The sequence below is a fragment of the Primulina tabacum genome, chromosome 15 (genome assembly GCF_025594145.1).
Source record: "Primulina tabacum isolate GXHZ01 chromosome 15, ASM2559414v2, whole genome shotgun sequence".
In the NCBI taxonomy this organism is placed as follows: Eukaryota; Viridiplantae; Streptophyta; class Magnoliopsida; order Lamiales; family Gesneriaceae; genus Primulina; species Primulina tabacum.
The window spans coordinates 34,885,847-34,910,376 of NC_134564.1; the positions used below are offsets into that span (position 1 = coordinate 34,885,847).

At 34.6% G+C, this 24,530-nt stretch overlaps 2 protein-coding genes across 2 annotated transcripts; both read right to left on the bottom strand.

Moving 5' to 3' along the window:
• Positions 1–4,017: 4,017 nt before the first annotated feature.
• On the bottom strand, positions 4,018–5,667 carry LOC142527678 (anthocyanidin 3-O-glucoside 2'''-O-xylosyltransferase-like). The gene is given in 2 exon segments (XM_075632561.1): positions 4,018–5,399; positions 5,401–5,667. Coding segments are annotated over 2 exon segments (1,377 nt in total). The 5' UTR covers positions 5,575–5,667; the 3' UTR covers positions 4,018–4,196.
• An 8,839-nt stretch (positions 5,668–14,506) lies between these two features.
• LOC142527396 (uncharacterized) lies at positions 14,507–24,212 on the bottom strand. The gene is made up of 6 exons (XM_075632183.1): positions 22,492–24,212; positions 20,385–20,525; positions 18,302–20,054; positions 16,583–16,842; positions 15,699–16,507; positions 14,507–15,619 (listed from the first exon to the last, which is right to left on the bottom strand). Exons 1-6 carry the CDS (start codon positions 23,773–23,775, stop codon positions 14,527–14,529), a joined length of 5,340 nt encoding a protein of 1,779 aa, XP_075488298.1. The 5' UTR covers positions 23,776–24,212; the 3' UTR covers positions 14,507–14,526.
• Between the last annotated feature and the right edge of the window lie 318 nt (positions 24,213–24,530).

Sequence of the window (24,530 nt, forward strand, 5' to 3'; positions counted from 1 at the left end):
AATAAGAAAAAAAGGATACAATAGAAAACTAAAGCTGACTTTTACTTTTATTCCACGAATTTTTTATTCGATTTAGATCAAAAATAAAATTAAGTAAATAATATATTAATTTAATTCAAACGGCAGGTAACAGCTAAAAATTGCTGATATATTTTATTTACGTAAATACATAGTGGAGCTCCTCCCGCTTTATTATTTTATTGCTCCTTGTCACGTTTTGATTTGGTCATCGTGAAAAATAGTAGGTTTTTTGTGAGATGATTATATGTGAGATGAGTCAACTGTGTCCATATATAATAATAAATCACATTTTTGATATAAAAACTAATTTTTTTCATAAATAACTTAAATAAAATATTCGTCACATAAAATTGGTCCACCATGTTACAAAAATTTCTGTGCATGATAAATTGGACGATACGATGGGTTCGGTCCGCAATGAACATCCAGCCCATTACCTACTACCATTTGACCAAACTGATGTATGGCAATTGCGGCCCATATAGAGAACATCTCGCCCAACTTCAATTTCCTCTTATTTTATTTCCTTGCGTCGTTTTCTTGGTCGGATTTGTCAATTCCTCTATTAGACATTTGTATTTTGAATTCATTCAAACTTTTCATTTTTTAATTAATAAAAACGTAACACAGAACGAATGAAAAATATCAATCACTTCGAAATGATATTTTTTAAAAAAATTAGATTAGTTTTTACTAAATATATGAGATTGCTCCATCTTATAATAGTGTTATTGAATTCATTCATGTACTTAACTTTATAACAAACATGATTTTACCAAGTGCCGGGTGACAATTTTATGATAATGTTTGTAAATGATCAAGTGTGCATTTTTATTTTACAAAGTTGTGATAGTGGTATTTTAAAAAGAGTAGGTCTATTGTGATACGGTCTCACGAATCTTTCTCTGTGAAACGGGTCAACTCTACCGATATTCACAATAAAAGTAATACTCTTAGCATAAAAAGTAATATTTTTTCATTGATTACTCAAATAAGAGATCCGTCTCACAAAATAAGACCCGTGAGACCGTCTCACACAAGTTTTTGTCATTTAAAAAAATAATATAATAAACTTCTCTAAAATACAATTAATATATCGTTTGGTTTGAAAGATAATATATATATATATATTATATAATTATTTGTAAAATTATAATTAATTTTCGAATGAATTAATAATATATAATCAATTAATAATATATACAGAATAATTTTTCATTTGTTGTGTGTTGACTATATTTATTGTTTGAATATTTGTCGCTATTGAAACTCCACGGCATGTATTGATTGACACGTACGTAGTTTAGTAAATAGTTTATAATATTATTTGAGAAGAGAAAATCAAGTTGCTTTCTTATCTTGTCCTCATTATTCATCAACATATTCCCGCTGAGGTCCTATTAATTAATATAAAAGAAGCCGCCACCTGTTTCAAAAAAAATAAATAAATAAAAGAGGACAAAATAATGCTGGTCTATTTTATGTTATTCTATTTTAAGTGCATACAATTTAGTGTTAGTCTATTTTAAGAATCAATTTTCAGAAATATATATCTTTTATTTTAATCATATTTATTATTTTTTTTATCTAAAAAATATTACTTATTATTATAAATATATAATTTACTCATTTCACGAATAAAGATATAATCTAAAAAAATATTTAATGAAGCAACTAACAGCCTTTAGACATTTTTTAAATTTATATGCTAAAGATATGCTTTATTATGATTATTACGTAGTGGAGCTTCCTTCAATATTTTGACTGTTATTTGCTTGTTTTCCGCCGACGCAATAATAAACAAACACGCCGAAACAACTCATTTGGATTCCTCGTGTAAGTTTTCTGGCCTAACCTTAAAATAATGTATATTTTTATATTAAAATAAGAAGGTAAAATTAATAAGAGTTGTCGTATCGTATCGTATATACATTAATGGTATCGAAGTGAATTTCATGATCGTAAATTAGATATATGGACCACTTGCGATTTCCAAGCTTTTCTTGATTGTAAAAACTTTAATTTCTGTTACTCATACTTCCCGACATGTATAAAATTTATTCATATAATAGAACGCATTTATACATTTAAAAAAAATAGAATGTAAATAACATAATCCCAAAAAAAAAACATTATTTGGATAGAAAATTTGAGATAAAACTCGGTCTACTTTTTAACTTTCTTTCGAACCAACTTATTTAGTTATACATAATAAATGAATGTTTGGTTTTATGGAATAATATGATTAAATATTAGCAAAGTAGTTTTTAATTATTATATTCAAACGTACGTACTTCGAGGACGGATCTAGGATATTCATTTCTGCATTGGTGATACCTCCGAGCATGCTGGGATCATGGGTGTTGAATGATCTCGAGTTATAGACCAAGGTTATAAGAAATTTTGGGCCAATCTGATAATAACCGAGCAAATGAATGTCCGAGGCATCATATCTCAAAATACCAGAAGTCCGGGCTTTCCGACGAGTTTCTGGGTGATGGTTCTCTACACGGGTTACTTCGATAATAGCACATCACTCGAGTGCATAAGTATGAGATACCTCATATTGGTAATCATTAGTGTCAGAATCGCATGGATTTGACAAGGCGAAAGAGACATTTTGACGTGTCAGAGAAACAGGATATGAGCAATCATCTTGTCATAATTAGTAAACGGACACTGAAAATAAGGCCATCATTGATTTTTTTTTTTTATATAAATATCATGTTTGTTTAAACATTAAGGGATTCATTGATTCACATATATATCTCACATGTCATTTACTTTCTAGAATTTCTTACATCATTGGCACAACATTCCTCTTTGTTACATTGGTTTTCTTTATTTATCAGTTGACTTTAGCATCGGAGTGGCCACGCTGGACATCATTCCGACATCTATTCACGCGGTTATTTTCATATCTGCAGGTTAACATCAGCTTCTCTCGGGAAAAAAATATCTGGTTTGAACACATTTCGATTCTCTCATCATTTTCATAATCCGACTCGATAAAATCACTCACATATATCAAATCTATTTTTACCTGGTCACATCATGCATTCAAATCTAAAGAAGGTTGAACGGAGATTTCGAAAGAATATGCTTTTGTGTTTGTCGTAATCATTATTAATAATGTAATCACTTTCTGGAAATAATATAATCAATCGGAAAACCAAACCCTTGGTTTAAGCTAAGATAATAACTAATAATAAAACAAGAACCGAACAACAACAAAAACATAAGAGTTATATGATACGGAAATGTCGTTTTCTATGCGTCGTTATATGTTTTGTGTTTTTTTTTTTAATTCCTGTGAGAATGAATTTCCAATATTGGTTAAATATATATATAAATTAGTTCTCACGATTTAATAATGTATAGATTACCTAAAAATCCTTAAAACAAAAATTTTCGATTATTTAATTTTTTTAAAAAATACAATGAAGGTTGGAGATTTTATTATCTACCTAAAAATTTGACCACTTGGATCTAACACTCGAATTATCAGTAAAAAAATAAAAATATCCAGCCCGTGATATTAATGATGGTGAAGCTGTAAATACTTTAATTTTAAAAATTGTCATTTATATTATTGTTTATTCTTGTACGATTGCGTCTCGAATATTGCTTCTCTATTTTAAGTTTATTATAAAATAATGATAAAGTAAACTTAGCTGTGGTATAAACGTTATTCGTTGATTGAATACCAAAAAAAAAACCAACAAATTTGGATTCCCAATTATTCAATGAATCGATCTCATTGTGAAACAATTTTACGAATTTCTCTATGTGAGATACATCAACTCTACCGATATTCACAATAAAAAAATAATACTTTTAGCATAAAAAATAATATTTTTTCATGAATGACCCAGATAAAGGATTCATCTCACAAAATGTGACCCGTGAGACCGTCGCACACAAATTTTTCTTCTATTCAATTCATTTTGGCTTTTGCCCATCAAATGTTGATTTCAACTCGGTCTGAAAAGAAAATGAAACAAGAGAAATTTAAGAGTGATATAAGCTTTAGGGGCCCCAAATGCCGAAAACATTAAGAAACAAAATACATAATCCATAAAAAACTTGAAACTTCCATGAGGAAAACGGTTTTTTGTTATGAAATCCAAAACTAATCACGAGAAAATTTTAGTTCTTATCAATCAGTCATGTACCTAAAGTTCATACATATTCTTGATAAAATTATCGATATAATTATCGTAAAATCCAGGTTTTGATAAAGTTTCCTTCCAGCGAACGTGGTTTTGCTTGATAGTCTTCCCCAGTTCGTTGTCTTCGTCCATCACAGATTTAACGGACATACACAAATCATCCTTGGAAAACCATGCATTTTCACCTCTTTCAACCTCTACAGCCACTTTCAACTCATCCGCCATCAGCCGCGCGTTCAGAATTTGATCTCCCATCCATGGGACCAGCACGATCTGACAGTCACTCAACAGAGATTCCCACATAGACCCGAATCCGCAGTGACTGACGAAGCAGCCGACGGAAGGGTGGTTCAGAATCTGAGTCTGCTGCACCCACCCGTCGTAAACCACTCCCTTGCCTCCAACCCTTTCAAGGAATCCTTCGGGTAATGCTTCTTCTATGGAGTTCACGCCGTGAGGTTTCGACAGGACCAGGAAGAAAGGCATCCCCGTCATCTCGAAACCTAGTACCAGCTCCTGAAACTGATTCTTTAGCATGATGTTTTGGCTTCCAAACGCGCAGTAGATTACGGATTTTGCCTTGAATTTGCTCAGCCACGAGTCCCACTTCTCTTCTAAAACAGTTTTGGGAGCCTGTGGGAGAACAGGCCCAGATAGGAAAACGCGTTTCTTGTACTGGCTGGAAAGGTAATCAATCATCGGCCCCTCTAACTCACGAACAGTCCGCGTACCAATTGCATCGCAGTCCTGCAAGGCGGTGGCGATGCGAACGTCGAAAGTGATGGCTCCATAAGTGGAACAGATAAAAGACAGCGCCCGTGCCTCGTGGGGGCGGCGGCGGATGACGACCGTCTGAGAAGGATACCCTTCAGGCGGCTCCGCCAGTTCCTCATCCGTCATGGGCCGATCTTTCGGGAAGTGCCTTGCGGGAACCACCCCGATAGCCATGGACGAGGCGGCAACAGTATTATAGCAAACGGTTTTGAACCCAATTTTGGCAGCAAGCTTCGGCATCCAGTGAGCAAAGTCGAAAAGCACGACATCAGGCTTTAGACCCGAAAGAAGCTCCTCCACTTCATCAGACATGGAGTCGAAGGCTATGGCTAACGGGTCCTTGGCGCTGTAGTCGATATCACCTGTAGTCTCGGCGCCAAGTGGCAAACCTTCGACATGAGGTACCGCAACAGTGTAGAATTTGATGGATTCCTGAGAAAACGTCTTGGTTTTGGAGTTTAAGCAAACCTTTTTTGGGCAGCAAAAAAGAGATTCGATGGCCCCTGTCAGCCAGGTCGTTGGATAGAGTGGCGTAGGCGATTATGTGACCCATGCCTATCCATGGAAACATGGCTATGTGCAGCTTTTGTTTCTCTGGATTATTCATTCTTGCCTAAACGAATAGTTCAACTTCTTTTGTTTGTTCGTCTTTTTTTTATCAAACGACAAATATATAATGGGAGGTTGGTGGGAGTATACACATACGACTGAGCACGCTCTTCCTGGTTAGGAGAGCTGTATGCATAATATATCTATCCTTCACGTGAATCTCTCTCTCTTGCAAATTAAATTGCAAGCCCACCATGATTTGCCAAACCGATGTATATCGCGATACATAAAAAGGTTCATTATTACCAAAATTTTATTTAGATTATATATTTTATGAAATGATATTTAATTAGTTAACAATATTTTTATAGTTCATCGTTATTTATTTAATTCATTTAGATTTTATATATAATCTTCACGAAATTTATCTTTCCATATATAATTCAGTTGGAAATTTCATGATTCCTGAATTGTGTGAAAGTAGATACCCAAAATTCCGGGTTACAAATTTTTAGAAAACGTTGTCAGTGGAAAAAAATAATGAATCTGTGTAGTTAGACAAAAACTTGTGTGAGATGGTTTCACGGATCATATTTTGTAAGACGGATATCTTATTTGGGTCCATTCATGAAAAAATATTACTTTTTATGCTAAGAATATTATTTTTTTTTGTGAATCTCGGTAGGATTGACCCATCTCACAGATAAAAATTCGTGAGAGCGTCTCATAATAGATTTTTGGTTCATTAACTTCGGTTGACTAAGTTTAATATTGATTGACTTGTAGTTTACTGGTACATAATTTTCAGGAAAAAAAATAAATTTTTGGTTCATTAACTTCGGTTGACTAAGGTTTTCTATTTTGGTATTTTGGTTTACTGAGTTTCGAAGTTTGGTGTATTAATTTTAAATTTATTTTGTTCAGTCTTATTTCCTGGGATGCCTAACGTGAAACCAAAAAATCGTCGTAATTTCGGAAATTGTTGACTTGTCCTATGTCACATCACTAATTGAAACAAAATAACCAAAAATTTAAAGTTAATGTACAGAAATCTAAAAAAAAAGTATATCAGAACCCAAATAAGTCGATGAATTAAAAAATTAATTTATCTAATTTTCACAATGAATCGGAAATAGAAATCAAAGAAGACAATATCAAAACTCAAAATCAAACAAATTAGTCAACCAAAAAAATTAATTTCCCTGATTTTCACGATGAATAGGAAATAGAAATTAGAGAAGACCATATCAGTTGTTTTCTCAGTCAAATAATTAATTGTCAAGGCTTCGTTAATTGAATTGCTTTGGTCCTCTTATTCATTAAAAAAACAAAATAAGCAGCTAAGATAAAATATAAAAGTAAAACCGACTTTTAGATTTTATATATTGCCAACTAGCGACCAATTAATCAAACGAAAAATTAAGAAATTTTCAATCGATCTGGATTTTTATTTTAAAATACATCGTTTGAAAATTTCTTAAAATATATATTTGACTTTTTATTTTATTTATTCGTGACATTCAAAATCCATCAGCAAGGATCTAACTAATGCGTTGATTTAAAATGTGCAATTAGGTTTTATATTCAATGCTTTTATAAATATATAACAAAAGTTTTAGAATAAAGCATTGTATTAATTATTATGTAAAAATGATGATTAAAGTTGTATTATAGTAAACATCAAATAAACATCATTCAATTCAAATGCTTTATGAAAGGGTGAACTTCATTCGGCACGATTGAATCCAGCAGGGCTCCATAAGTTGAATATGTCTATTGTGAGACGATCTCATGAATCTTTATCTGTGATACGTATCAATCCTACCAATATTCACAATAAAAAGTAATACTCTTAGCACAAAAAGTAATACTTTTTCATGGATGACCCAAATAAGATATATGTCTCATAAAATACGATCCGTGATACCGTCTCACACAAATTTTTGCCCCATAAGTTTTCTTCCACTTGTTGTGATCCTTATTTCCCCACTTCATTATTGTCCTTACAATGGATTCATAATCGTCTGTTTGACGGGAGAATTAATTTGAAATGATTTCATGTTTAGAAGAATTACGATGACTTAAAAAACAATAATTTGAGATTTGAAACAATTGTCACTTGGATTTTATCTAAACTTCGGATTTGTCCATCCAAATGTTGTATTTATTTCGGACTCCGAAGGTCAAATAATTTTATGAGTAAGTATCTTGTGAAATAGTCTCACGAATTTTTATCTGTGAGACGGGTCAACCTTATCGATTTTCACAATAAAAAGTAATACTCTTAGCATAAAAAGTAATATTTTTTCATGTATGACTCAAATAAGAGATTCAATCCACAAAATTGATCTATGAGACTGTCTCAGTAGAATTTTTGTATTATTTTATCTATGTCATTGCAAATGGATTGTACAATAAAATTAAATGAGATTACGTTAGAGTAAGAATGACAACTTTTCCCACGGGTTTGGGGCCTCGCGGGGAAATTTTGAAACGGGGATGGGGATCCCCGATTTTTTCGGGTTTGGGTTCGGGTTCGGGGATTTAAAAAAATCCCCGATATAATTCGGGACGGGTATGGGATTACTATCCACATCCCCGAAATCCCCGAACCCGTCCCGAAAATAATATCAATAATAAAATAATAGTATTATTAATATTAATAATATAATAATATTATTATTTTTTTTTAAAATATTAATAATATTATTATTATTAATATTGATATTGATATTAATATTATCTCTGATAATAATAGATAATAATAAGTTTTGGTTTGAGAAAATCTCCGAATTAGTCATCGTCTTGCCATATTAATATTTTTGAAACGGGGATGGGGGCGGGGATGAGAAGTTGATCCCCGAAGTTTCGGGTTTGGGGATTCCCCGAACCCGAAAAAGCGGGGATTGGGGCAGGTATGAGGATGAGGATGGAATTCGGAGATGGGGACGGGGATGGCAAACCCGCCCCCGCCCCGGCCCATTACCATCCCTACGTTAGAGGAGTATTGTGGTTATTAATTACTCCATATGAGTAGGGGTGGGCGTCGGTCGGTTCAGTCTGGTTTTTTTCTATAACGGTTCGGTTTTTCGGTTTTCGGTTTTGAATATATCTGGTCCAAAACCAAACCATTTTATTACGGTTCGGTCCGGTTTTTTTGTAATACGGTTCGGTTATATGATCGGTTATATGGTCGGTTTTATAATATTTTGTTAAGAAATAAAATTATGCATCACTTGATGCGTAACACATATAAAAGAAACAATGATAGTAGATGAGTAGAACATATACGATTACAATACACTTATGACTTAACAATCTAAGTTTCAATAACAATTTGAAATACAATTTCAAACAGTAGCTATTCAATAAAAGGATATACAGTCATTAAATTCCAATTTTCAACTCTAAAATGCACATAGATTTTGCATCTCAAATCTCAATACATTTAACAATATGAGCTTCAATAACAATTTGAAATTCCAATTGTCAATATTGGACTTGTCACATGACTAAGGCCAATTTATTAGCTCATTATACAAAAAGCCATATAGTTAAATATAATATGGTCGGTTCGGTTATTTCGGTTTTTTTGGGAATCAAAACCGTAAACTGAACCGAAAACCCGAATTTCTTTAATTTTGAAACCGTAACCGACCGAAAAACCGATAAAACCGAACTATTTAAACCGAATTTTTCGGTTCGGTCGGTTATTTCGGTTTTAACCAAACTATGTCCACCCCTACGTATGAGCATCGGTTTCCGTCTGAACACGATGCTTGCCGCTGAGTTCATTAAAAATTGAGAAAAATACATTTTTCATTTGACATGTTTGTTTTTTTATCATTTATGTCTCGTATGTTTGTCGAAATTGAGTTTTATTACGGTATTTTTAATTTTTGACGATTTTAATAATTTTTTTCAATTGACATAATGTAATTTTTAAAGTTGGTTTCAAGTTAACGTCACATTGAGTTCTTGCCCGCGAAAGGACAAGAATTGGAAATAGAAAGATAATAGATTGAGACTGAAATTTGATAATATGTTGAAATCTAAGAGAATTATATATGTATAATCCAAAATTGTAATTTTTCAGGTAGAATCATTTTAAGACTTTTAAATATAACTGGATTATTTACATATTTTTCATTTTATGGTTTTTGTATTATTTTAGTAATATCAATGAGAGTTGAATTATTTTTCATAATTTTTTGGGTTGTTGATAGGTAAACTAAGAAAATAGATGTCAAGTCCACAAAAAATTGTCTCTTTATCTAACTTCTATAACTCTCCTTATTTCAATTTTTCTTGTAAATAATAACTGCATGTAATATCTTAATTCGTAGAATTCAAATTCTATACCTAATACTTGACAAATTAACCGTGCATAATTGATAATAATAATAATAATAATAATAATTTATTCATTTACATTTTGTGTCTTTTTTGTACTTCATTCCAATTTTCGCATGGTCTATAAAATAGCTTGCACTAGTTTTTTGAAAAAAAAAAAATTTAATTTAAATATTTAGTCATAATGTTTTTTTTTTTTAAATATGGAGCTTAATTTTTTTTCCCCAAATATTTATTAGCTTTATAATTATTTTTTGAAAATTCCAAATTTTCCATATTTAAAAACCAATGCCTCAACGTGCTAAAGTTTACATATCATCAAGACAAAAACTTGTGTGAGATGGTCTCACCGATCGTATTTTGTGAGACAGATCTCTTATTTGGGTTATCCATGAAAAAATATTACTTTTTATGCTAATAGTATTACTTTTTATCATGAATATCGGTAGGATTGATCTGTCTGACAGATAAATATTCGTGAGACCGTCTCACAAGAAACCTATTCTATCATGAATCATAGTGTGGTTTTCACCACCATAAACTAAATATCATATCCAATCTAACACAAAATATCAACACATCACCCTCATATCTACATCATCACCCTCAAATCAATTCCTTATGCTCAAGGATTCTTAATGAGAGCAAATACGTTGGAGAGTTTAATCTGACGTATTTAGTCCTTAAACCAAAATGCAAGAAGCCCAAGATGGTCACGGAATAGCGCCATATCAGTCTCTGCAACATGGTGGCCAAGATTGTGGAAAAATCAATTGCTAATCGGCTTAAATTTTGCCTGCATGAGATCATTGATCAGGAAAAAAAGTGCTTTTGTTCCTGGTCGCCTCATTACAAATAATATTTTGGTTGTTTTTTAATGTCTTAATACCCTTCGAAGACGCAACCGTGGAAGGCGGGGATCGATGGCTATAAAGCTAGACATGAATAATACTTATGGTCGTGTGGAGTGAGATTTCCTTCAGACCATCATGGTTCGCTTGGGGTTCTCCAACAAATGGATTGAAACTATCATGGATTATTTGGAGACCACCCGACCCACAAAATATTTCAAGCCAACTAAGGGACTTTGAAAAGGTTTTACATTGCCCCGTATTCATTCTCCTTTGCTCTCAAGATTTTATCCTCACTTATATCAAACAGTGCAAAATCCAGGCATACAAAAATTACACACCTTTTCTTCCCCGATGACTGTGAGAACCCGAATTTTCAGGAGTAGCTAGTCCATCAGTAGTTAACATTTTGCAGCATCTAGCAATATTCAGCAGCAATGCAAAAATTCCAAGCAGAAGCTAACAATTCCATCAGCAATTAATATTTCAGAAGCTGATATTTTTCCAGCAGACAGCATCAGGTATTTTTCCAGCAGATAGAATCCAGCAGCAGAAAGTTCAGTAGCGCGAGATTCCAGCAGACAGTTACTGATTCAGCGTATGACTTGTAATTGAATCATTTAACATGAAACAAGGCTGTTAATGGCACATCATGACAGATTATGACTATTAATTGGGAGGCTAACTATCAGAATTTTACCTATAAATAACACCCTCAAATCTCTGAATTGGTGTTATACAAATCTTGAGTTATCACTTGAAATTCTTGCTAAAAGAGTGCCCGTTTAGGAGCAGAAAAATCTAGTAGCTCGAACAAGCAGATTTCAGACTTCAACTGAAACTTTCTAGCAAATTACAGTAAGTGGACTTATATATAAATATTTTGAAATCAGTTTGATAATTAATGTTTTGAAGCAAAGTATATGTATTTTTGATTTCTGATACTTGATTTCGAAGCACTGAAACCTAGTGAACTAATTGTAGGAATATATATTCAGAAACATTTCTGATTCCTGATTACTGGCCTCACCCCTTAAAGGAGAGAACATACAGAGGACTGATATCAGTTTAGCCATGAAATTCACAAACGTGCTCAGTGCTTGCTTGCTAAATTTTAAGTTCTGATTTCGTTCTGTTATTCCTTAATACTGATTCATATTCTGAAAGTAAAAATTTCTGTATATTATTTGTATTACTGTTTTTGTTGAAAATGGTTTCGAAAACTGGGAGTTATTCCCGCCCCACTTTGAGTGATAATCATATAACTGACCTACCAAACTCATCTAAGATAAGAACGATGAAGAATTGCTAGAAAAAGAAGAGCAGAATCAGTTCTGAGGCCTGGTGAAGAAGACTGTTATTTCTCACTTCTGATTTATGTTTTTATATTCTGCTGCATCTGTTAAGACATTATCATGTCTGGTTTTACATTTTCGCTGTAAAACATTAGTTATTTGAGTTTGTATCAGACAATGAAATATTCAGTATTATGAATAAAAGACTGGTTTCTGAATTTTATACTTTTGATGTTTGTTGTTTTCGAATGTAAATTTGAGAGCAACACCGATGTCGACCAACCCCGTCCCTGGCGCGTGACAATGACACCCTTTTGTTTGGCCAAACTAATAGAGCAACATGCACATTAGTTTGGGACATCCTCTGGATTTATGAATTTTGAAAATCCACATCTTCTGCATTCTGGGAATTAGCCGCAATGAATCATATGAAGTCTATATTTGGCAGCAAGCTTCGTTATCCAGTGTGCAAAATCGAAAAGCACAATATCAGGTTTTAGAACCGAAAGAAGCTCCTCCACTTCATCAGACATTTCGTCAATGGAACTCCTGTCTTTCGAACATCCTTGTACCAAAGGCCCAGACTTTATGGCGGGAAAGGAAGTGTTAATTAACAAATTGTCGATAATCATGATCCAAATTAAATCATTTCAGTCCGGTTATTTCATTATAATATAAATATTGTTCAATCTTAATTTCGATAACATCATCATGTATTATTAATTTATCGATAGTGTTATCGCCATTACTTTATTTAATATAATGTATAATTATTATTATTTTAATTTATTTCTTAACAATAAGATATTTAATTTGTTTCTTATGGGGGATTTTAGAATTATTCTTATAGCTCTAATATTTTTAATGTTCTTAAGTAAAGATATAAAATAATTAAAAATAAATAGAGTATCGCGCAGAATAACTGTTTTAAATATTTGAGTAAGGGGATTGCCAAAGGCGAATCGAGTTTTTGCACATTTTCGTTAATCCATGAAGATGATCTATATATCTCGAAACTAAATCGATTTAACCAATTTTTTTTAAAAAAACAAATTCGAAAATCGAAATTAACCGAACCATATTTTCTAATTGATTTGGTTTGATGAATCCAACCAAGCCTACTATACCGAAATAGCCCCACTAGTACTCGGGAATGGATCCTCTATCGTGGACATCTTCACAGTAGAGGATGATGTAGCAAAAAAAAATTTAATTTTAAAATAGCTTTTATTGTGGGCATCTTCACAAAAGAGACTATGATGTCGTTTTACGACCACAATCACAATTTTCTGTTCTTTTCTTTTTTTTGTCTTTTTATATATTTTAATTAATACTTTCTTTTTAATTTTTTTTTCCTTTTTTGACCTTTTTGTGTATACATTCTAATTTTTTAAAAAATATTTTCTATTCTCCTTCTATCTTGTCAATTTTTATTGTGTCGTTTTTTCTTGTTATAATTTATACTTAGCTTCTATACTATATATTAATGTACCAACTGATTAAATATGTCAATATGGAAAAAAAATAATTATATATTTTATTCTCAAAATAAATAAATTCGATAGTCAAAAAATTATAAAAGAATTGAACATGTAAATGGAAGAAAATAGAAATTTTTATATTGAAGTCCTCTCGTCCTTTATTGTAATTTTTTAAAAGAAATTAATGAGAAAAAAAGAAAATAGACGAATCAAACGTGTGAAAAAAACTAAAATTGAAACATAAATATGTTTTACTTTCAAAACAAACGAGATAAACGAAATGTGTGAAAAAAAAGAGGGAAACAAAAAGTCCAAAATGGCAAAAGAAAAAATTATAATATATTTTAAACAAGATTAAAATTGAAAATTTGAGAGTAAGTAAAAAAAAGATTAAAACAAAAAGCTCAAAAAAATTAAAACTAAAAAGAATTAAAATAAAGATAAAAAAACTTTAAAAAAAAAGAGTTTTTTGCCACAGCATCCTCCACTGTGGGGATATCCACAGTAGAGGATCCATTTCCACTAGTACTCTTGCCCAAAGTCAATAACTAAGTATACCGAATAACAAGTGTGAAAATTAATCAAACTGCCTTGAAAACTTATCAATTAGTATTCAATATCAATTTAGCCAAATTCAAACTTATTCCAATTTTTTCAAGTCAAATTATTTATTCAATAGTTTGGAAACCACTCCCGAATATTAATATTTTATATCCAATATAATTAATATGTATTGAATAAATAAATTTCAAACCATTTACACTTTTATTAGTTCGATAGAATATCGCGAGTCAATCTCGGAATTTAAATATTTAACTAAAAATATTAAGCTTCAAATCAAACCCAGCACCACTTTGAACTTTGATTTTTTCTTCATTCTTGGGTCCACTAGTTTAGTTTATACCACTGATGTGCAATAATATAATTACTCCACTCTTGTGTTGAAGCATATGCATTTACATCCTTGAAGTTCCATTTGACGTATATATTCGGCAAAATCTATCAAAATTTGCAGGCGACATGCCATGAATCAAAAGGCTTCTTGATTGCTCGTAACCAACCACTCTACCAGGAAACAAAGACATAATTTCTCTAATTTACAGTGATACGAAGCATCCTTAACTTCATCTAAATTAGCCAGCACACCATCCCTGAACACGAAGCTAAAATTTATCCCAGATGAAATCCAGGAATGATCTGTGATAGTTACTTTCTCATTCTTCTCATGACCACCACAGTTCATCAATTTTGGCTCCAAGCTCTCACATTCAGGAAGGGTTGTTTCCTTGCATTTTTGGCACTCAAGTTGTTTCTTATGCTTGGTGTCTGGTGTTCTACCAGAACACGAGATTTCACCCTTAGATAACTTACTCAGTGCTGAGTGCAGATTAGCAGATAACGAGGAAAGAAAATCATGAACGTCATCCAGAGTCCTATCACTTCCTTTATCTTCCCATTCGATGTTTATATTTTTCAGCAATAGATTCTGGAGGTTGACAACGCAGTCAGGACAACATTGGTAAAAGCACGTGACAGAATCACCGGTGAAACAGGTACGCTTCAAAGATGTATCTTTGTACAAGATATTAACATCAGTCAAGGATAGATCAATAGCCAGGTTAGCAGCATTTGCAGAAGAAAACTCAGAACGCTGCTCTTCACCAGAGTCACAGTGACCATCTACAAGGACACGACTGCCATTCTCTGCAACACCATTACAAAGTTTGAACGATTCAGCATCCCCTCCAAATTCTGGCTCATCTCTGGCAATTTCTGCCTCCGGACACTCTAAATTAATATCATTTGGTGGCAAACTGCTTTCGTTGTGGGAAGGATGATCCAAGACAACTAGCTGGGGAGGGACTTTTCCAGATTCCACCACAACTTCATCATCGGCATTTAACCGATCATCATCAACTGTAGTTGTATCAGTAGGTCCACCCTCTTTCGCAGCAACTTCCAGCAGACTTCCTTCAAGCAGTTCTGGTCCATGCATACTTCTGTTATGAACTTCTAGGCCAAAGCCATCACCTTTAGAAGAACCATGCTTGCAGACATCACTATCCAAGGATCCCAAACAACCTTTGGTGGATGCCGCTGAAACACAAGGATCCACCTCCAAACTGGAAACACTAAGATCATTTGTCAGAAGATGAAAACTGAAAAAATCAACGCAAAGACATATGAATATAGTAGCATTACCTTCGTAGGGCATATGCCCAACTGAAAATCATGTCTTCGAGATAAGCAACTTGTGATAGGAGACGAATGAATTGGGTTCTGTCTTTTCCAGCTTTAACTTTATCACCAATTCTTTCAACAAGAATTTCTAAAACTTTCCGAACATCATAGCAGAGTTCCCTGAGAGAGGTGTATTCACCTCTATATGCTGATAAACCAATAGCAACAAGTCCTCTAACTAAACCAGATTCTTTACTTCTGATATTGCTGGAACCAGAGGCAGCCCCTGCCTTCTCTGCCAAACTGATAGGACGGAGAATGCAAGAATTGAAGGGCCAAGTTTTCCACGGCCCATTGACATTGGCATGAGGACCTTCTTTCAGCTTAGACGTGACCCAACAAAGTTCAGAAAAATGAGGATAGCATAAAATCTGATAGCCTACTATTGAGATTGCGAACAGCAAGCATGATTTTCCTTTTATACTTTTATTCATAAATGGAACTGGGCTGAGGGCACGGACCGGACTAGATTTACTATCACAAACTCTATCCACAACACCTTTAGCCATATCAGAAGTTTTCTCATTCAATGAGTTCCCAAGAGTGTGATTTCTACCATAAATGGAGACAACAAAGTGCTGCACCATATCCTTTGACAACCTGGCAACAAATGTATTAATCACCTTATCATGATCAAACTTCCCGTCGAGCTGCACAGAGAAATGTGGCACCTTATGGTCCAGTGGACCCAAGCCACTGCTAGCAACATAATTCCCAAAAAACAGCCCAACTCTATGAGGCAATATCGAAAGTGGCAATTCCGACGTGGCCTGTCAAAAGGAAAACATGCTATAGGAATTCTTAATGCATAATTGACAATGCAGAAACCAGAAAAAGAAGCATACCAGAATTATCAAGGATGTATTTACACACATAGATTCCACCTGCTCAATGAATAACGTCCAAAGATATGAGACTTTAACAGGACACACGTCATCTTCCATTTCAGTTTCACACTTCCCCTCCGAAGATAAATTTTTAGGGCATTGAGGTTCCATTGAAACTAAATCATGGTTGCCTTCTCTGGCTTCATTACACATCTCGATAGCCCACAAATCAATTCTTGGCATATATATCATACACAAATTTGTACCAGCACATCTCACTGACATGATAAACAATGAAAGCGGTCAAATTCTATGATAAAAATTTTAAAAAAAAAATAGAACAATCTTATAACGCATCGAAGTATGAATTAACTATCAATTAATTCAAGTAGTATTTCCTCCTAAGACTACTGCAAGCACTGTTATGACATATAGATAAATGATTGCCTTCTCAAGATGAAATTTGGAAACATGAGTTAAACTTGTTCACATAAATATTTTAAAAACAATAAAGCTGGTGGGTAGTGAGGAACAAAAAAGAATAAGAAAGTACTAATGCGACTCGCTATATAAATAGGTGTACAGGGAAAAGAAATGGCAATGCAAATAAAATCTATGGAAAATAAAAAGGCTCAAATTTGAACTCAACTGAGTTCTCGCCGCTGAAAATTTGTACCCCAAGACCAAATAATAGGGCAAGCTACTCGGTGGAGTAGGTATGTACTTAAATTTTGCACAAACTAAGCCAGATTCATAGACCACTTTAGTCATTAAGCAAACAAACTGTCATCTCAATGCAATGCCACAGTATTCTTCTTCCATTCATGCAGTTAAAGATCTTTTTTTCAAAAAAAAATGAGATAACACAATAGGCAAAAATGGAGACACACAAAGGCAACCGGAGTATCTTAACAAATCAAGACAGCAAATCAACTAAGATACCAACCATGCATAATAGTAGCATATAAAATAGCATTTACAAGAGTACCAAGGTCTTTACAAAACCATCTACCAGTTACAGTTCCAGATACGACAGAGCGACAGCAAAAAGAGGAAAATACTAATAAAAAATACAAAGATTGTGATATCTGACGAGAAAAAAGAAGACCTAAGAAAACTAGATAGTCAATTCCAACTGTCCAAAAGATACAAAGATGAATAACGTTGACTATTTTAATTCCCACGGTAAAACCTATTGAAATATAATGTAATAAGCATGGCAGGTGCATTTTTATGATATGCTCTATGCATAAATTCGTTGACAGTGATTGTATATAAAATATCAAGAAACAAAAGAACTACAATGATGAAATCCAATAACCACTCATTTTTTTGTGGATTCAAGACACTTCGATATTTTACCGAATCCTCATACTTCTACATGCAACTGAGTAAAACTACTAAAAACTTTAATATAAACCAAATTAAAGCAACTTTGCGAATTCAAGGCAGGTTCTGGAATCCAGATACCTAGCACAACCAGTTGCAGTCCATGCGATTACTAACTGAGGTACGACTCATTCTAAGCTTGAAAATACCTCACATGATAAGCATCCTGAAATTAATTTATAATGCATTTTCAAAAGCATATATTGTGTTCTATATAAGACAAAACAGAGGTTTCAGAAAGAAAGCTTGCAGGCAATAAATGTCAGTATAAGTTGATGAAAAACTTTAACAGCTTTCCTTCTATGATGCAAATAATTGAATTAGGTTGAAATGGAAAATTGGACGTACTCAGTATTCGTGTCAACCCATGAACCATGTCTCCATGACCTTCTTGAGAGATACTAGGCAAGTCCACTTTCCAAATATCAACATTGCCAACAAAACAATGAAGGAGACACGATGCAAGATGCCTCTGGCCAGATCTTGGATTTCCAGAAATCAGCATGTGAAATCCTGATTTATTGTATGATGTGTAAGACATATTTCTTTGAAGCACAGTGTTCTGAAGGTTGGGAGGGTAAAATGCACCACAAGTCTCATTAGCATCGTCCCCCATCACATCAGGAATGCAAATCCTATTTTCTCTAACCAGAAGGTTTGCAAGGGATAAATTCTTCATGATCTCATCTATAACATCAACATCTTGAAGCAAATCATCGACGTGTGACCACCAATTATCACTCTGCACTCTCCGTTTGTCCAAAGCATAAACAATCACATTTTTAACCAATGTAGAGGCCTTACTGAGAGGCAGCGGCAACCAGATGTGTTCATCTAGATTCAGGAGAACTAGCAATCTCGTCAGCGGTTGCAGAAGACAAGGAGCTAGATGGGTGTCAAGAGATGAAGAAAACACGTCGTTTACAACAATTCCACCTTCTCTTTGAGAACATGGAGGTGGTGCGCATGAGAAAGCTTGCAACCAATCTCTCTCCTCGACCAAAATAGAAGGAATTGATGGCAATTGACCCTGAGATGCACTAGTTTCAGCAGCTGAGAGAACCTCTTGCAAGGGGAAGCTCCTCTTTAAAGCAATTATAGCCGCTTGTGTACACAGGGCCTGCAGGTCAGCACCAGCAAATCCCACAGTTTGCTTTGCTACCCACTTCAGCAACGATCCACCAATCGGCTTTGGCCACTTCCGAGTGTGCAAAGACAGAATAGCTTCTCTGTCCTTCATCAAAGGCAGTGGAAAATAAATCTCTCTATCAAATCTTCCAGGCCTCCTTAAGGCAGGATCAACTGCTTCGGGACGATTAGTAGCTCCAATTACAATAACTGAACCTCGGGACTTTAAGCCATCCATCAACGCCAACAAAGTGGATACAACTGAACTATGTGTTTGATCTTGCCGCTTAGAGCGACAAGGGGCTAAACCATCTATCTCATCGAAAAAAATTATAGAAGGTTGAGATTTCTCAGCTACTTGAAACAAAAGTCTTAGCTGGCGCTCAGCATCACCAACATATTTGCCAAGACAGTCTGCCCCTTTGCGAGCAAAATATGCAATCCTTTTTTCCCCTCGAGCACAGGAACCAACCAGTGCACGCACAACTAAAGTCTTACCTGTTCCAGGATATCCATGCAACAGAACTCCCCTTGGAGGAGTAAGACCTAGATTTTTAAAATACTCTGGGTATAACAGTGGTAAAATGACAACCTCTTTCATGCATTGGACGACATGCTGCAGCCCAGCAACAGATTCCCAGCCCTCAAATTGGCTCTCTCTTTTCTCAGAGTTGTTACCTCCAATGTAAACAGGTGTTATTCTCCATAAATCTCGATGAAGCCTCTTGCTTTCACGTTTCAAAAACTCTTCATCCTCCCCACAGTTCTCCAACCACTTTTCTTCCACTTCAATATCCTTTCGATATGCATCATTTGACATCTTTCGTGATTCCAACCTCATTTTTTTCGCCTTCATTTTCTTTAACCTATGTGCATTATGTATTCCATGAGGTTGAAAGAGATGTCGATGATCAGTGCAGGCTATAAGAAACTTGCGATGGTCAAAGATGCAACCTTTGGCTCGTGCACATGGCTAATAAAGTAAGCAATTAACCATATTAGAACTAATCATTAAAGAAACAATAAAGCATCCAGCATAAAATTGGGTTTTGGTGTGTGTGTGTGTGTGTGCGCGTTGGGGGGGGGGGGAGAGAGAGAAATTAAATATGTAGAGGATGAAGACAGGAAGAGTGATTTAGAAATTCAATATGGTAATAACGCTGGGGGGACAAAGTGTACGAGATAAGAGGGGAGGAGAGAGAAATTAAATATGTAGAGTATGAAGACACAAAGAGTGATTTAGAAATTCAGTATGGTAATAACGCTGGGGGGGGACAAAGTGTACTAGATAAGACACACTCACAAGGTGATAGGTTTTAGGACATCGATCAACACGACACCCTATTGTAGCTCCAGGTCTCTTACAGCGATTGCATTTCAGCATCCTTCCCCGGTAAAGGGCAGCCCTAACATTTTTCAGGCATCCCAAACCAGCAAAGTAAACCTGAAAACAAAAGTCAGTGTAGCTGCACAAAATAAGGTCTCGACGTGAAGAAACAAAAACTAGCACTTTAACAAAAGAAATCAAACGCCAAATATGTTCAGCATGCATCTTCTCAAAAAATCAGAAACCTACAATTGTAGGTTGTTAGCACAACCACCACCATTAAGCATACCATATTATGGACCATAGACATAAATGCAAAGTTTGCAACAAAAAGCAGTACATAAACCATTAGGCAGTGACTGCTACTTGTAAAGCTTTTCACTTCTTTCAAACTTCACAAGGCAAATCACGGAGTTAAAAACACATGCAGCCACTCTCTTTTCTCTTCCCACTATTTTTTAGCAATCTAACAAAATACTGAACTACATCACTTGTCATCTAAAATATCAGATTTTAAACATGCTTAGTCAAATACTATGGAAATACCAAAGAAGCACCATGCCAATTTTTTTCCAAATAATACACATAGAATGAAGAGAGCTCTTTCTCACACAAAGCAGTGTAAACTAATCTGAAAAAAACAATAATGTAGGAAGGAGAGGATATGAACACTAGAACACCTGTAATGAAGCAACACAATGCAGGAAAAACTTTGTATCAGAAAAGTAAGAAACTCATAATGATACTGACAAATACTCAAGTGTGGTACAAGAATGCTAGCAAATCAAGAAGCCCAAGTACAAAAATAAATTGGAAAAAAAAAACATCAGCACGAGGCAAAAACCAAAGAAACCAAAATAAACACGAGGGTATGTGGTCTTCCATCCATCAAACCAACACTGAAATTCTCAATAAGTGCTACAAAATGATACATCAGGATCTAAGAATTAAAAAAACAGACTCTTTAATACACTCAAACATGCCTTTCCATAGTTATGTACACAAGATAGCACTGTCATTGACATTTGTTATCTATTTGTTGAATTGCTTCATACCTATACCTACAGAAGTAAGAACTAATATGGACCAGAATTTTTTGTATCACCATAAACGAAATCATTAATAACTTCAAATTGTGCAATGAGGTAAAAGACATCCTTCTGACCAGTCTTGCAAATATGGATGTCAAATCTCCATAAGAAAAGAATATACATAAAGTGGTTAAGTTTAATAAAGATTACCACATGGGCTTGAAAGATACATATGTACGATGAAAGGGGAAACGAAATAAAGGATCTTCAAGGCTCACAGGAAACCTATGAGAACTCCAGAACAATACAGAAGCCAAGCCACAATCAAATTCAAGATTCACATGAAATGCCAAAACCATCGTAAACTAGAGTAAAAATAATTAGGCATGAAAATTTTCTATCGGTACCAAGTTAAAATTTCCTAGGCAACAAAGATACTAGTCAAGTATTGAACAAAGCTACGAAAATAAAAGGTCTAGGAATCCAAAATGAATAGACATGTGAAAATTGCAAAACAGAGAAAACCAATCCCATTGAATACCACGGTAATATACAAATTTATTATGAATTCATTCCTTCGTGCATAAGAACCTTGTCCTCAATAAATACATCTCAAAAGATGATGGATAGGAAAAAAATCTTCACACGGTTCATTTGTCCAAAGAAAAACTTGATCATGTGACATTAAATGATCATCCTAACAAAATATGTATTTACAAGAGCAACGAGATTATCTGCATCCCTTTTGTGGTGCGATAAATAAAGCATTAACAATAAAAAACAAAACATACACACAAACACACACCCCGTTTAATACAGCACACAGCCCTTCCCGTTTCAATTTCCATCTCTGAGGGAGGGAAACATTTTTCATCATCATTAGCAGTGAAATTTTTTATGTTCACAACTGGATAGGAGATAGTTACAATAAAAAGAATGCAAAACGATAGGAGGATGATGATACTTTAGCTTAAAACGTTGTAACCCAATAACATCAGAAAATTCAACAAGTGCCCTATTCAATGCACACAAAATTTTAATGTCAAACACACCTCTGGACTCCATACAGCACATTGCTGATGAACCCAAATTCCTGCTATACCAAGACGGTCATTGATAGGACCCAAAAGCCGTCCAAGCCATCCAGATTCATCACCAAATCCATCCCATGAATCATAACTATATTCATCTGAAGCAGATGACCCGCTATATGCCTCATTATCACTGCCCATCCCATCCAGTACAAGTAATTTAGGAGGCTTTCCATCAGTACCTCCCCCACATAAACCACAGCGTCTCCCTAGTTTAATTCTTGTTTTTCTGTCCACATCATCTAAAGCATTTTCTTTCCCATTTAAGTTTTTATATGTCTCATCTTCTGGAGGTTTATCATGATATCCATCACCTTTTTCTTGATCACTTGCAGCTCCCTCAACATCTGGTTGTTCAGGCACAACATCACATGCTAGGTTTTCAATTCCCAAATTTGGATACCCGATCTCAGTGTCAATATTGTTGTGATCTTCTCCCGATTCTGATTCCTTTTGGATGGCAGCCACTTCTCTCTCGTTCAAATCTGACGCTGAATTACCATTTTTTACTCCAATGTCACATCTTACTTCCGATTTGATTTCCATGTGTAACCTGTCTCCCTCATTCATCACTTCAAACACCTCATCCCTATTGCATTCTATATCATCCTTTCCACCATCTGCCGAACATATCTCATGTTCCTCATTTGCCAAAACATTGGAAGCTTTAATTCGTCCTGGCCTTTTCGACTTAACAATTGTCGATTTTTCATCTACTAATTCCACATTCTTATCATTACAACGAATTTCCATGTCTTCTCTAAATCCATCAAAATCATCAAATAGTTTCCTTTTATCCCTCAAAGAAGATTTCCCTCTTGATCTCCCAGAAAAACTTGTCCATTTTCCCTTGAATCTCAATCTTGAACCCCAAGCACCATTCTGTCCGTCCAGATTCCTAGAACTTGAGCAACGTGATTCATACTTCAGCCCATATTCTCTTCTTAATTTTTCAATACTACCAGCACCACGACCATTAACCTTTTGCCTCTTTTTAGGAGGCTGAGGCGATGAATCTAGTAATACAGGAGCTCTCCGAGATCTACTGCTCCTTCTGACTTCCGATTCCTTCTCTACATCATTAAACTGATTCGAATCAACATTTTGAACCCCTTGGTGACTCCTATTGTATGTTTTTTCACAGATTGCATCCAAGCTCTTATGCTTCTTCTTACCCTTAAACTTGTTCCTAAATTTCTTGTCCTTCCCAGTATTCACAACTGATTCAGACCGCGGTAATCGCATATCAAAGACCTCTAAACACGAAAATAAAATTATAATATAAACTCCAACCTATCTCCTTTTTCCGTCTCAGTCTCCCTATATAATCCACACCACGCGACAAAAAATACAGCTCGTACAGGTTGATTCGATATCAAACTTATCTTTTTGTTCAAAGTATCTCGGGAAACGAGCAAAAAAGATACAATGAGGCAAAGAGAGACTGACCGTCCGATAAACTGATCATGCAGAAGAAGCCGAAAAAAACCCTAAAAGATTAATATTTCAACCCCAAATCTGTTCAGACAAAAAATCAGCATCGCAGATTCAAACCAGATTTTCAGAGTACATGGACATTTTCTCAGTTTTTCCCATTTTTAATGAGATGCCAATCGCCCTTGCGGATTTTTTGTTGGAGAAAGCTGTAACAGAATACCACTGGGGCGTGGGTGTATTAGAAAGAAGGGTTCCTAGTGTAAAACGGAGAATATATACATATTTTTTGGGTCTTCACCCACTCGAATTTTCAGCGCGTGGCTTCAAGCTCCAACATGATACAGCATGAGCCCAATTTGGTCCTTAGAAAAACCCCGATCTTCAGGGTTTATTTCATCATATTCACGTGAGTATTACTCACACGGTAGGATGGATGGCCAAAATTTTTTCATGCATATATATGACCCACTTTTTTTTTTGAAATTGTATGTGGCAAGATTTTACCCGTTGAAATGAAGTGAGGGTAGTGCCCACATAAGTAGGATCTTATTAACCGATCTTCA

What these genes read in the sequence shown, in the direction of transcription:
- LOC142527396 (XM_075632183.1), bottom strand. Translation starts at nt 23,775, where the DNA reads ATGCGATTACCGCGGTCTGAATCAGTTGTGAATACTGGGAAGGACAAG. An exon ending in ATACATCCTTGATAATTCTG is followed by an intron (nt 16,508 to 16,582) that starts GTATGCTTCTTT and finishes TCCTTTTGACAG; the next exon opens with GCCACGTCGGAATTGCCACT. An exon ending in TGGGCATATGCCCTACGAAG is followed by an intron (nt 15,620 to 15,698) that starts GTAATGCTACTA and finishes TAGTGTTTCCAG; the next exon opens with TTTGGAGGTGGATCCTTGTG.